This window comes from Etheostoma spectabile, chromosome 14 (assembly GCF_008692095.1).
Source record: "Etheostoma spectabile isolate EspeVRDwgs_2016 chromosome 14, UIUC_Espe_1.0, whole genome shotgun sequence".
Classification (NCBI taxonomy): Eukaryota; Metazoa; Chordata; class Actinopteri; order Perciformes; family Percidae; genus Etheostoma; species Etheostoma spectabile.
In genome coordinates, this window is record NC_045746.1 from 3,837,751 (window position 1) to 3,849,800 (window position 12,050).

Below are 12,050 nucleotides of genomic sequence, written 5' to 3' on the forward strand. Positions count from 1 at the left end.
TGTGTGTGTGTGTGCGTGTGTGTGTGCGTGTGCGTGTGCTTCTGTCTCAGGTGGCAATAGACTTCACAGCATCCAATGGGGATCCCAGAAACAGCTGCTCCCTCCATTACATCCACCCCTACCAGCCCAATGAGTACCTCAAAGCGTTGGTAGCTGTAGGGGAGATCTGCCAAGACTATGACAGGTAGAAACCACTCCACCAATCATCATTAATCTAATGCTGACACACACACACACACACGCAAGCTTTTGCCTCTCAAGGCTTTCGTCTATTATTTGTCCTTGCCTCTGCTCTAAACCATTGTCTTTCATTTTTAGTGACCATGTGCCTTTCTCTTTCTCTAGTGATAAAATGTTCCCTGCGTTTGGTTTTGGAGCACTGATACCACCTGACTTCAAGGTTGGACATTTGGGATGTGTGTATGTGTGTTTGCAGTTGTGGTTTCTTTTAGGTTTAGACTTCTTAGATTTATTTCGGAGGCACAGCGTTTTTTTGATCAACATGAAAAGAGAATGCATGTGCCAACCTGTAAATTGGACTGAACGTGTTGTACTAACTGTTCTGTTTAACATAGCGGTAAAGGGCCCTGTGTTTTATGCCCAAAATGAAGGTTTCACATGATTTCGCCGTGAACTTTGATGAGGACAATCCTGAATGTGCTGGTGAGCTATCGAGCACACACACACACACACACACACACACACACACACACACACACACACACACACACACACACACACACACACACACACCGAGGGTGGAGCCTCTAGGGGTGCACGCTCCCTTAGGGAGATTTTTTTCTCCCACTTATGGCAGCTATTTGCACTATTTTCCAAGCAATTTGAACAGAATGCCTAAAAATCTGCAAACCCTTTATTAAAACATAGTTGCCAAGGAATAATACATGGGATTATCATAAAGTGAGCATATCTGTAAAGGGGAGACTCGTGTGTACCCATAAAAACCCTGTTCATTCAGATATCTAGAGGTGAGAGGTGAAGGGACCCCTTTTGAAAAATGGCCATAGCAGTTTTCCCTCGACAAAATATAGCCCACTTAGTTTTATATGTTACCAATATGTAGCTTCACTCTAGCTTTAAAATGGAACCCACTACACCCTCCGATAGACAGTAAAGTCTACCTCAAAGAATCTGGGCTTTTAGGAAAAGATGAAAGAAGTATTTCAGGCCGTAAGATACAGAGAAAAACAACACTAATCTGTATGTGTGAAATGGGCTTGTGCACCCGTTTCCCCACATTGCTGCATTCCTGCCGTGAATATGTCATGTGTGTGCCAGCTTGTGTGTGCGTGGTGTAGGAGTGCTTTTTGAAAAATGCCCAGTTACCTTGAAGTGCAATCACATGCCCAGAGTCTGATTTAAAGTATTATTTTAAAGTACAAGAACTTTGACTTTGACAGGTCAGTGCAGTTGACTACACACAGAGATAGACAGGAAGACAAATAAATAAGTGGCAAAGTGGTATAACTGAGAAAATGATTTGTCTGTCTGTGTGTGTGTGTGTGTGTGTGTGTGTGTGTGTGTGTGTGTGTGTGTGTGTGTGTGTGTGTGTGTGTGTGTGTGTGTGTGTGTGTGTGTGTGTGTGTGTGTGTGTGTGAGTTGCAGGGGTCCAAGGCGTGGTAGAGGCCTACCAGAATTGTCTCCCTAAGATTCAGCTCTATGGGCCCACGAACATTGCCCCAATCATCCAGAAAGTGGCCTCGTCTGCCTCGGAGGAGATGCACACCAAAGAGGCCATGGTGAGAGAGAAAATAATAAAGATAAATAAAGAAAGTGTGGGCCATTTTGGTCCTTTGTTGTGACTGTTGGTCTTTGCAATGTCACACATGGGTACAAGGGAAAGACAACTGGCAATGAAAAGACATCAGAGGGGGGTTCAAGATAGGACAAAGAAGAAAAGAGATGCGTTGAAAAGAGGCAGAAGTGATTAATATTAATTTAATTCCAGTCACACATTTCAGAGCGTAAATGCCTCTCTGCCTTAATGCCTTTACTTTTCTGTGGCTCTCTAGTGGATTAGAATGAGTTTTATTTAAATTAGCACCTGACAAGAAGCCACTTTTAAAACATAAAAGTCATTGAACATCTATTTCTTCCTCCGCACACCATCCTCCCTTCCTCCCACAACTTTCTCCCCTCCCATAAGGAATACTTCATCCTGCTGATCCTGACAGACGGCGTCATCACAGACATGGCAGACACGCGGGAGGCCATCGTGCACGCCTCCCACCTGCCCATGTCAGTCATCATCGTCGGCGTGGGCAACGCAGACTTCACAGATATGCAGATATTGGACGGGGATGATGGGATCCTGCGTTCACCAAAGGGCGAGCCTGTCCTCCGCGACATCGTCCAGTTTGTCCCCTTTAAGGACTTCAAGCACGTGAGTGGCAGCTGCGAGTAGGGCTGAGTACCAAATTCAATATTTTTTAGGCACCAACCAAATTGCCTCCTTAGTATCGAGTATCGAAAAATAAATAAATCTCATCAACGTCAGTGAGTCAGTAAGCATGCAGCATACTATTACTAAGAGCTAATAATGCTGCTGATTGGCTGTCTAATGTTACACGTCAGGAAAACTGTACATTACGCACAGAGACGGGGCTCACGTAAAAGGAGCTAAACAATAAATAAAAAGATTTGTACCGTAAGTTGTTTTTGTTAAAAATTGATTTTATAAAATTGAGATTGAAAACAGTATTGTTCAAGAACCAATATCTGTGCCTGTTGAAAATGTTCCTGTTTGGAACAGGCCGATTGCTTGGCTTGTGGTATTGCTGCTTGTAGAATTCTTCAAGACCAAATTGTACCCAGAAATCACTTAGAGAAGGACCCCAAACCACTTCATATGCAACTCCACTGTATTAACTCCTACTGACTGGGACTTCAAATAGACTGGGAAGACACTATATTTACCTGACAGAGAACGTTCACTTCATGGACTCTTGGCAGTGTGTGTGTGTGTGTGCGTGCAGAGAGTGAGTGATATATATATATATATATATATATATATATATAGAGAGAGAGAGAGAGAGAGAGAGAGAGAGAGAGAGAGAGAGAGAGAGACACGTTGTCTTGTGTTGTATGATCATTAACAAATTTAACACTTCAGCAGAGGTGTTAATTGCCATTCAGGTTTAGTGGCTTGACTGTTAACGGTGAAGTAGGGGATTTGATTAGCGGGGGGGGTATTTTGGCGACTGTAATGTTATTAGTGTTGTAAGTTAGCAGTAGACTTAATTAACCCAACCCAGGGTGTGTCTGATGAAAACTGCTGCGTCTGCCCGGTTCAGCTCTGAGATTTTCTGGTATTGCGCAGCGCTGTGAAGGAATAATCTCCAAGATTACGTTATGTTCTTCCTCTGTTAAGAAGTGTATGTAAGCCACAGCTCACAGCAACTTAATATTATATTGGCAAATGGCCTTTTATTGAGTTTCCTCTTAGCAAAATAATAGACACTGAAAAGCGTAGGGCCTTTTTTTCCGCCAACCCTATTCCAAACAACAGTCACAATGTTCCAGTCAGCTATCCGCTCGTGCTCTATGAAAGTGAAGAAAAGTTAGTTTGGTAAATCCAGCAATCACGTTGCTAACGTTGGAAGCAGGAAAAGAGTCAAAGCCCCCCCCCCACACACACACCGTTGTAAAGCGTGCTGTAGTGTGTGTAGTGTGTTCCTGACATGCAGGTTACCTTCCCACACCCCCACTACATACATACAGATACATCTCACTTAGATAGATGATACCAAGCCCTAGCTTGGAGGAGGGGTTAGTGGCTAGGCATTTCGGAATGATAAATGCATTCTAGGCAGAAAATGTGACTATTTCTCTTGGAAGGTCAGGCACTATCGAGACATAAATGGGGCACTATATTTAAGAATGCAGCAGAATGGGTTTTGTAACATGCTTTTGCACTAGATTCAGAGCTTCTTACTTTAAAAGGTTAGAGCTTTCTCAAGCTGAATTACATTAAAGGGCATAAGAAATGTGAGGTCATAAAAGAGTATCCAGTCAGCGTTTAACAATTTCACATCAAGGCCACAGACTTTAAAATGTTACACTAGTGTTGCTAGAACAACACCTGAGGTTCTGTCCTGATATTTAAAAAAGAAAGTGCTATTTTTTTCTTTTACTTTCTTTTTTTCAGTTTAACTTTCTTTTCTTTGTCTTGAGTGTAAGGCTGCATTCACACACACACACACACACACAAAAACACGCATGTGCACACACGCACACCATACACACACACACACACACACAAGAGGGATGGCATTCAAGTTTGTGATTTAATATCAAGCCGTGCAATAAGTGTGTGTGTGTGTGTGTGTGTGTGTGTGTGGGTGTGGGTGGCAAGAAGTGCTGTGTTCAGGGGGTAACGAGTGTGAGTGTGTGGGTGTAATATGTGTGGCTTGCTGATCAAAACACATCTGCTCTGCTCTGCTCTGTGTGTGTGTGTGTGTGTGTGTGTGTGAGTGTGTCTCTTTCTCTCTCCCTAGTGCCATTCTTTTTGCATGACTTTGACAGGGTGTTTGGCCGGGTTTGTTATGGTGAATTTAGTCTTTGACAGGTTGACAAATCTACAAATTACACCCCAGCTAAACAGAAAGAGAGGGGGGAGACTGTAGGAAGGAGAAAAAACATATAGTGTACCTAAAGGACATAAAGAGACAGTCAGGCAGGAGAGATGATGAATAAATCTGGAGGAACAGAAAAGGAAGGTGGAGGGAGAGAGAGTGGTGGTGCAGGAGGCGGGTCAACAAGAGACCGGAGCTAAAGACAAAAGGGAGCAAGGGAGTGTATGACAGAGGTGGAGAGGTGATTTTCTGCTCTGTCGTTTCTTTTCAGAAAGGATTAGCAGGACACAGGCGATGTGAGACAAGCAGAGTGGGGAATAACAGGTAGATAGGAGCAGGGGGGACAAAGCGGGAGAGAGGGTGGAAATGAGAGGAGGAGGTTGGGGTGGGTGCTCTTTGATGGTGCATTGTCTCGGGGAATTATGTGAGACGGAGTATGTCAGACTCTCTGACTTTGAGGATTCGGAAGTGTGTGCAGCACGGGAGCATGTGTGTTCATGCAGAAAAAGGGCTGGCCTGATTGTAATTATGTGTGTGTTTATGTACGCATTATATATTTTCTTTTTCGATACTGAATGTAAGTATAGTTTTTAGTGTTTTGGGGTTGAATATTTGATACTTTTACTGTACATTTAAAAGTAAAAATCTTCCATTTATTACTCCACCTTGATGGAAAATAACATTTAACTTGTTATGAAACGAGCTAAACTGCGAAAGAACTCTGCTTTGTTTTTTGATAACAATGCATTCTTGACATAATGGATTTTGAAAGGGCTTTTTGTGCATTGCATATTTATAACAAAGAAAACAAACAGAAAAATAGCTGTATACAGACACGTAGAAACACAGGAAAAAATTCCCCAGTGTTGAACAGAATCCGAAAATCAGAAAAGGGTTTATTGCCACAATAAGTTGCACTTATGTGGAATTTTCCTTGGTGAATGGTGCATACATAAACAAACAATAAATATACAAAACAAATATAGACATACAACTGTTGCATAAGAAAAAAGAGGCTGAATGAATGAATCACCCACCAAACCCCCTCCATAGCCCTAAATTTGGAGGATATTATAGAATAAATAATAATCAACACTTAGCTTTATTCAGGATGGGCCATTGAAAGATTGCTCTTTTTTCCAATGACACCCTGATTACAGCGCAAACAAAATAAAATAAAAGCAGTAAATTCTGCGAGGCTAGAATGATCTAATTATAAACTACTAAAACGCTAAACTATTTTACTACATGCATCCTGGCTCAAAAAGCTCCAATTTGAAATGTCAGTGTTGTAATTCAGTATGGAGGTTTCAGTAGTTTCTGCTATGAAAATATACCTAGGAACAAACACAACTGCTACGTTCCATTAATAACTCATACGACATAATCTGCACCCAGGTTTAATATTCATGATCAATTTCTTTCGCTTAGTGTAAAGAGTGTGCTTTAATGCATTGTTTTTTATGTAAAGGCAGGATCTGTCTTTACTCTTTCTGTTTTTCTCCTGTGCCATTTTGTTAAGCAGATGTACATAAACAACCAAGCAATGGCACTAGAGTACAAATTAGCTTTTCTGATTACATCAGTCTCACTAGTCCAGACCTTTGACAGCATCATTCCAACAGTAAATGTTTGCATCCTAGTCCTAATTGTGCGTGGCTGATGATGTGTATGCATTTGTAACCCATCCCTCTCTCTCTCTCTCTCTCTCTCTCTCTCTCTCTCGCTTTCTGTCTGTCGTGTTTCCAGGCCTCCCCAGCCGCGCTGGCTAAGAGTGTTTTGGCAGAAGTCCCTAACCAGGTGGTGGATTACTACAATGCTAAAGGCATCAAACCCAAGTGTATGTCGGACTATGAGTCCACAAGAACCTTCAGTCCCTGACAATGGACTACATGCAAACATACACACAAATACACAGACACACATATATATTTCATACATGTATGTACTGTATAATACATATACACATGTTAAAGCACAAGCACACATACATACACAAACAAACGTGTAAGCATAACCTTATTAGATACTATATACAGTAGTCTAGCTCAGAAAATTAGCTATTTCTGGTGAAACAATTTGAACTACTCCATTGGTGACTTTTGCATGTTTGGCCACAATGGCATCACCTTGGAAATTTATTACTATCTACTGTATATCTAAAAGGTGTTTATAGAAACAAGAGCAGTCTTCTGAACCAGCATGCAGACTCAGACTATAGCCCACCCAAAGAAATGACACTCCTACCTTATTTAGATAACTAGCAAGTACATGAAGTAAAATACCTATGGGTAGATGCACCACAATATGTTATTGCATAGCCATAAATTCTTAGAATTAGCATTGCAAATGTTATTTATGGGAATTGTAGTGTCCCTGTTAGTGTACTGCATAAATGCATGAGTAATTCAGCTCCCGCTAATATCCAATCTCCAGTACCAGCTTGCTAGTTATGAAATAAAGTATCTCTGTCATTTGAGTGCCATTCAGGGTGGCCTTGGGTGTTTTGGGTTCTTTTCTACAGATTTGTTTGAGATTTTGCTAAATGGAAATAAACAACTGAATAATTGTAATAATTTCATAATAATAACCTTCTTACATTGTAAAGAGTTTTGGGTGGATAGCCAAGCGTGTGTGGTAGACACTCATCTGTGAGCTGAAAACTGTTTTTTTCTGTATTCTGCATGTTGATTATAATAAAGACTTTGGTTTTCTCATTTTAGTGTGATCTGATGTTTGTGTTTGTGTCATGCTGTATGTGAAAAATGTTCCAGAGACTGATGATGAATTACATTTAATGAACATTTAATGAACACTCAATTGATGAGAATTTGGGATTACACAGTACGGTGTGGTGCTCTCAGACCTACAGTCTCTTACTGGAGATGTACTTAAACTCATGCTGGAGGCTTTAAATTAAGCTGAACCTCTAAGGTAAACAAAGATATTGCAGGTGCCCAAATATCTCAGCACAGACAAAATGTGTTCTGTGTTTACTTCCTCCATGGCTTTGGAAGGGTGAGCAGCACCGTCTTATCATACAGCTGCTACGTCCCTTTTCATCTATGGAGGCACAAGGTTGAAATATTCTTTTGCCTGGAACGGTAATGATGTTATGTCGGGCACTGACTTGAATGACACCTGAGTACCATTGTCTCAAGTTATATAGCAGGAGTTCATAAACTGGAAATTCCATAACATATACTGTATGTTCACATCACACTGTTACAAATACTGGGGTTATAAATAGGGCTAGTAGTCATTATGGCTAATGTAAGGTTAAGTCTAGGAAGGAATTACTGTAAAACTTTGCAACTTTCTTCTAATGACTTCTTCTAAAAAACTGTGTGTTTATGGATGCAGTGTGGAGACATAATCTAATAATCTAATCCAGTAGTCTAATAATAAAGAAAGAACAGGTGACCGCCTGTTAATTGATTCATTTTTCTTATCCCTGTGGGCTTCAGTTTCTCTGATTGCCAATGAATATGCAGGCTATTTGTCTATGCAGACCTCTACTGAGGTTAGATACTGTATCATGCACCTCATGGTCTCTGGCTCTCTCACGGATAGCCCTGTGAGATGACAATGTGATCAAGGAGGTGTGTGTCGCAGTTTTAAGTATTGTGGAGTGCTGGTTCGTGACATTCATCCACAACATATCTCTTTCACTCTCTCTTTGTTTCCAAGACAGACATTAAAATGCAAGAATATATTATCTCATAAATCTCCATATAGTTAATTAGGGCAAACTAAAGTTGGGCATACTAAGAGTATACTCCATATGTGCCCCAGTCTCTGACAGTCAGATCAGTATTCAGCACATGAGCCTCCTAATATCTGTTTTGTTACGTACTTAATATTAGAAGAGTTACACTGAGAGGATCAGTTGTTTTATAAAGGCTGGGTGAGAAACCGCCAAAAATAAGCAAAACCACACCTTCTACACTATTCTCTTCTGGTCTGTTATAAAATATAACATAATTCTCTAAAGCCATATTTTTAATGTTTAATGCAATTAACTGGGACACAGAGGCAACAATAATAACAATAACAACAACAATGATTATAATAATAATAATAATTATTATTATTATTGTTATAATAATAGCCTACATTCCAAAAACTGCTGTTACACAGCATATTGTTATAATTTAGAAGAGAGTCAGAAAGGAGTCGCAAATCAATAGGACTAGTATTACTTAATATTTGACCAAATGAAATGTGTTTATCCATTTTACAGTGTTCAAAAAATGACATTTAAACTTCAACAAACTCCATATGTTGATGAAGATCATGTATGATTGAAAGCTCCAAAACTACTTACGTTAAATTGACATTAGGGTGAAATTGTTCTGTCAATTTCCAAATTCAACAATTAACTAACTCAACATTTATTATTTGTATCAAGTCGTCAACAACATTGTGTTTTGTATAAACATACACGTTTAATTGCCGTGTGGATATCAGATTTAATATTTTAGCAAGTTGAGATGTTAGATAAAAATAAAAATTGCATTTGCGCGGAACCTTTTAAATGACACTGTGCAGCGCGGAACTGTTTTTGTCACGCACCGGTAGTAGCAAGGGTGACATTTGGAACAGGACGAAAACGAAGGCATGGTTGTGCATATGTTGTGACACTCTATGTCCCCTTATTTTGTATGTGTTGTTTTTTTAAATAAATATTTTTTGTTTAAGTCTATATAACAAAGAGCGCAATGGCGGCGTGGAGCTGTCGGTTTCTTTTTCAGCGGGGACCTCGACTCATTTCTCCCCTAGCAGCAGCTGAAAGGTAGCTAACGCTAATGCTAACTGGCTAACGTTGTGCTAATGTAACTGAAGCTAAACCATAGCACGCAGAAAACTAAACTAAGTTGCTGTGGTGAATTAGTAGTACAGTTTTGCTGTGCAATTCAGTTACGTTACTGTCCTTGCTGTTTCAACTGAGCCTTTTATTTGCTAATAAAATAGCTAATGTTATCATTTGCACATTTAAAAACGATCTTACTTGCCCCTGCTTCCTAGTGACAGAGTGAGTTATAATACCGTAGCTTACCATTTAGTTACAAATATACGGTTTGTGCATTGTTATTGTTTGGCTGAAAGCCTATCCAGGGCATTTGTGGGACGTTAGTGCTTTCGCTGGATGGACTTTTCGTTTTTGAGATATATGGTTTTGATTTAAAAAGATGTATGTTAAAGTAGAGACTGATAAACCACTCCTCAGCCCCACTCTACAGTAACACATGATTAATGTGTTGATAGCCAACTGAAAGCAGACGTGGGCAGACTTTAATTTGATAAAAGGCCACCAGGGTAATTCAGTCATGTGTACCTTTTATTTAGTCTTTAAGTCGTCATTAGGCAGTGACATTTATGCAATTAAAAGGCACACATTTTCTGTGTTTCAAGATCTGAAGCAGGGATGCAAATTTGAGTTTAGGTAGGTTATGCAGTGACATAAATTAGCCCTAACCTAGAAATATAATAATGAATATATTTTCTGATGATCAAGAAGATCAAGATCTTGAAGAAGGCCACAATTACTGATTTTCTCCATATTTTCCACCCCTAAAAAAGATAAGCACATATGTATGTTAACTGGTACTCTTGTATTGATTGGACATAGTTGTGAGTATGTGTCTGACCATTATTAGTCTGGCAAAAGTGGTCTTCCTAGTAAATAACTGCACCTGCTTTCCTGAATTTTCTTTTTTTCTGGCAGCCCTGCCTATTTGGTTGGTTGTACTAGGACAGTAAAGACCACAACGTGGTTTGATGAACACCTCACAGAGGACAACCAGGAGTACATGAGGAAGAGTATGGCAGAGGAATACAGGAGACAAACCGCTGATAAGCTTAACCCACTCAAAGATGAGCCCTGGCAGCGCCATGAGTGGACAGAGGGTAGGTGTCATGATTAGTGGGAGCTGTGTATATCATGAATCTTCTTCCTCTTTGCACTTTAACTGGCTTTTCATCGGTTTGTCCTCCCAGGTAGTCGAAGAGTTGGGTTAGTAGCCGTGAAGTTGGGGATGGCTCCTATCTGGACAAAAATGGGGGAAAGACATGTAGTCACCATGTTACAGGTAACACACACACACACTTGTTGCCTCTTCTGTTGTGCCCAAGCTCTGCATCAAAACAGCCGCAGGTTTTCTTCAGGAATGATAACGGGTCTTTGTCATCCATAATTTAATTAACCAGCAGGGCAGAAAATCAGTCAAATAAATTGGATTGTTCTTTAGAGTGTGTGTGTGTTTGTGTGTGTGTGTGTGTGTGTGTGTGGGGGGGGGGGGGGGGGGGGGGGGGGATAGTCTCATCGACTAATCCGTCAGTAAAGTAAATGGCAAACTGTGGCTGTGTGTTTTCACTTTACTCTTTATTGATAATGACATTGTAGGTAGCATCACAAACTCCTATTATAATTTCAGTAAAATGTTTGGTCATCACCTTCAGTTAATACCATATTCAAGGACATAATAAACTTCTACCCCCATCTGCTGATTCACTTTTGTAACATTTAGTAATTAGTTTCTTTTCGGCTCATCCAGGAACGGTCTGTGCTAGATGCAAAGTAGAGCATTTAAATTTACTCTCTCAGGGTGACAGTACTCCCACCACTTTGGCATTGTGGTACATGTTCTATCTAAAGGGAACCTTTAAGTATGTCAGTAAATAAATATAGTGTTGATTGTTGGTTTATAAAAAGCCTTTATGGCTTTTGGGGGGTATATTTCTCTCTTATATCATCATCTTCTGATATTCTTGCAGTGTATCATGTATTGATAAATGCCTGTGATGTCATCCTATTGTTGTATGTGGCCAAAATGTAGTTATAGTCAGGTTTTGGGAGTTAGCTGGTTGCCCCACATTCAAATGCTTTACACCAGGGACTTTTATCTAAAAGGGAGAAAGAATATGTAATTCATTCACAAAATGAAAAAATAGTATTTAATTTATTTTCGAAAGGGAGACCCTTTATTTTCATTCATTTTAGGTTTATTGCAACAGATAATAATAATAAGTAGAAGAAGAAGAAAAAGAAGAAGAATACTGTGAAACCGTGATATTTTCTGAAACAGTTGTTGTACCGTGAAAATCTCATCTAGTTGTAGTTTAGGTGGAAACAAGTGGCACAGTGAAAAAACTGCAAACAGCCTATTGTTAAAGTGCCCATATCATGAAATTTTTTTTTTGTTATTGTTATTTTGTGTCACTGGTGCTTCCACAGGCATACAAACTTGGGAAAAAAAACATTCATGCTGTTTTGAGTGAGGTACGGGTTTCTGAATGCCCTCTGCCTTCAGTCTAGGGTGGAGCTGTTCAAAATCTGCACGGCTTCCTACGGAACTAGTCGAGATGAGGTGGCTAACCGGAGCATACTAGCGCTAGCATTCCAGCTCATTCTCAATGGCAAACCAGTGCTACAACACACACTAGTTCACCATA

General features: G+C 40.0%; 2 protein-coding genes across 2 annotated transcripts in view; both read left to right on the plus strand.

Annotated features, from left to right (window-relative positions):
- Nucleotides 1–7,312, plus strand: part of cpne4b (copine IVb) — a 22,866-nt gene extending 15,554 nt beyond the window's left edge. Inside the window, exons 11-16 of the mRNA XM_032534961.1 lie at nucleotides 51–184; nucleotides 346–400; nucleotides 612–663; nucleotides 1,627–1,760; nucleotides 2,168–2,404; nucleotides 6,345–7,312. Coding sequence (XP_032390852.1) covers nucleotides 51–184; nucleotides 346–400; nucleotides 612–663; nucleotides 1,627–1,760; nucleotides 2,168–2,404; nucleotides 6,345–6,476 — 744 coding nt within the window. The 3' untranslated portion in view covers nucleotides 6,477–7,312. The remainder of the gene's footprint in view (nucleotides 1–50; nucleotides 185–345; nucleotides 401–611; nucleotides 664–1,626; nucleotides 1,761–2,167; nucleotides 2,405–6,344) is intronic.
- Nucleotides 7,313–9,148: 1,836 nt separating this feature from the next.
- The window catches only part of mrpl3 (mitochondrial ribosomal protein L3), an 8,044-nt gene continuing 5,142 nt past the window's right edge, over nucleotides 9,149–12,050 (plus strand). Inside the window, exons 1-3 of the mRNA XM_032534968.1 lie at nucleotides 9,149–9,390; nucleotides 10,324–10,505; nucleotides 10,596–10,687. Coding sequence (XP_032390859.1) covers nucleotides 9,317–9,390; nucleotides 10,324–10,505; nucleotides 10,596–10,687 — 348 coding nt within the window. The 5' untranslated portion in view covers nucleotides 9,149–9,316. The remainder of the gene's footprint in view (nucleotides 9,391–10,323; nucleotides 10,506–10,595; nucleotides 10,688–12,050) is intronic.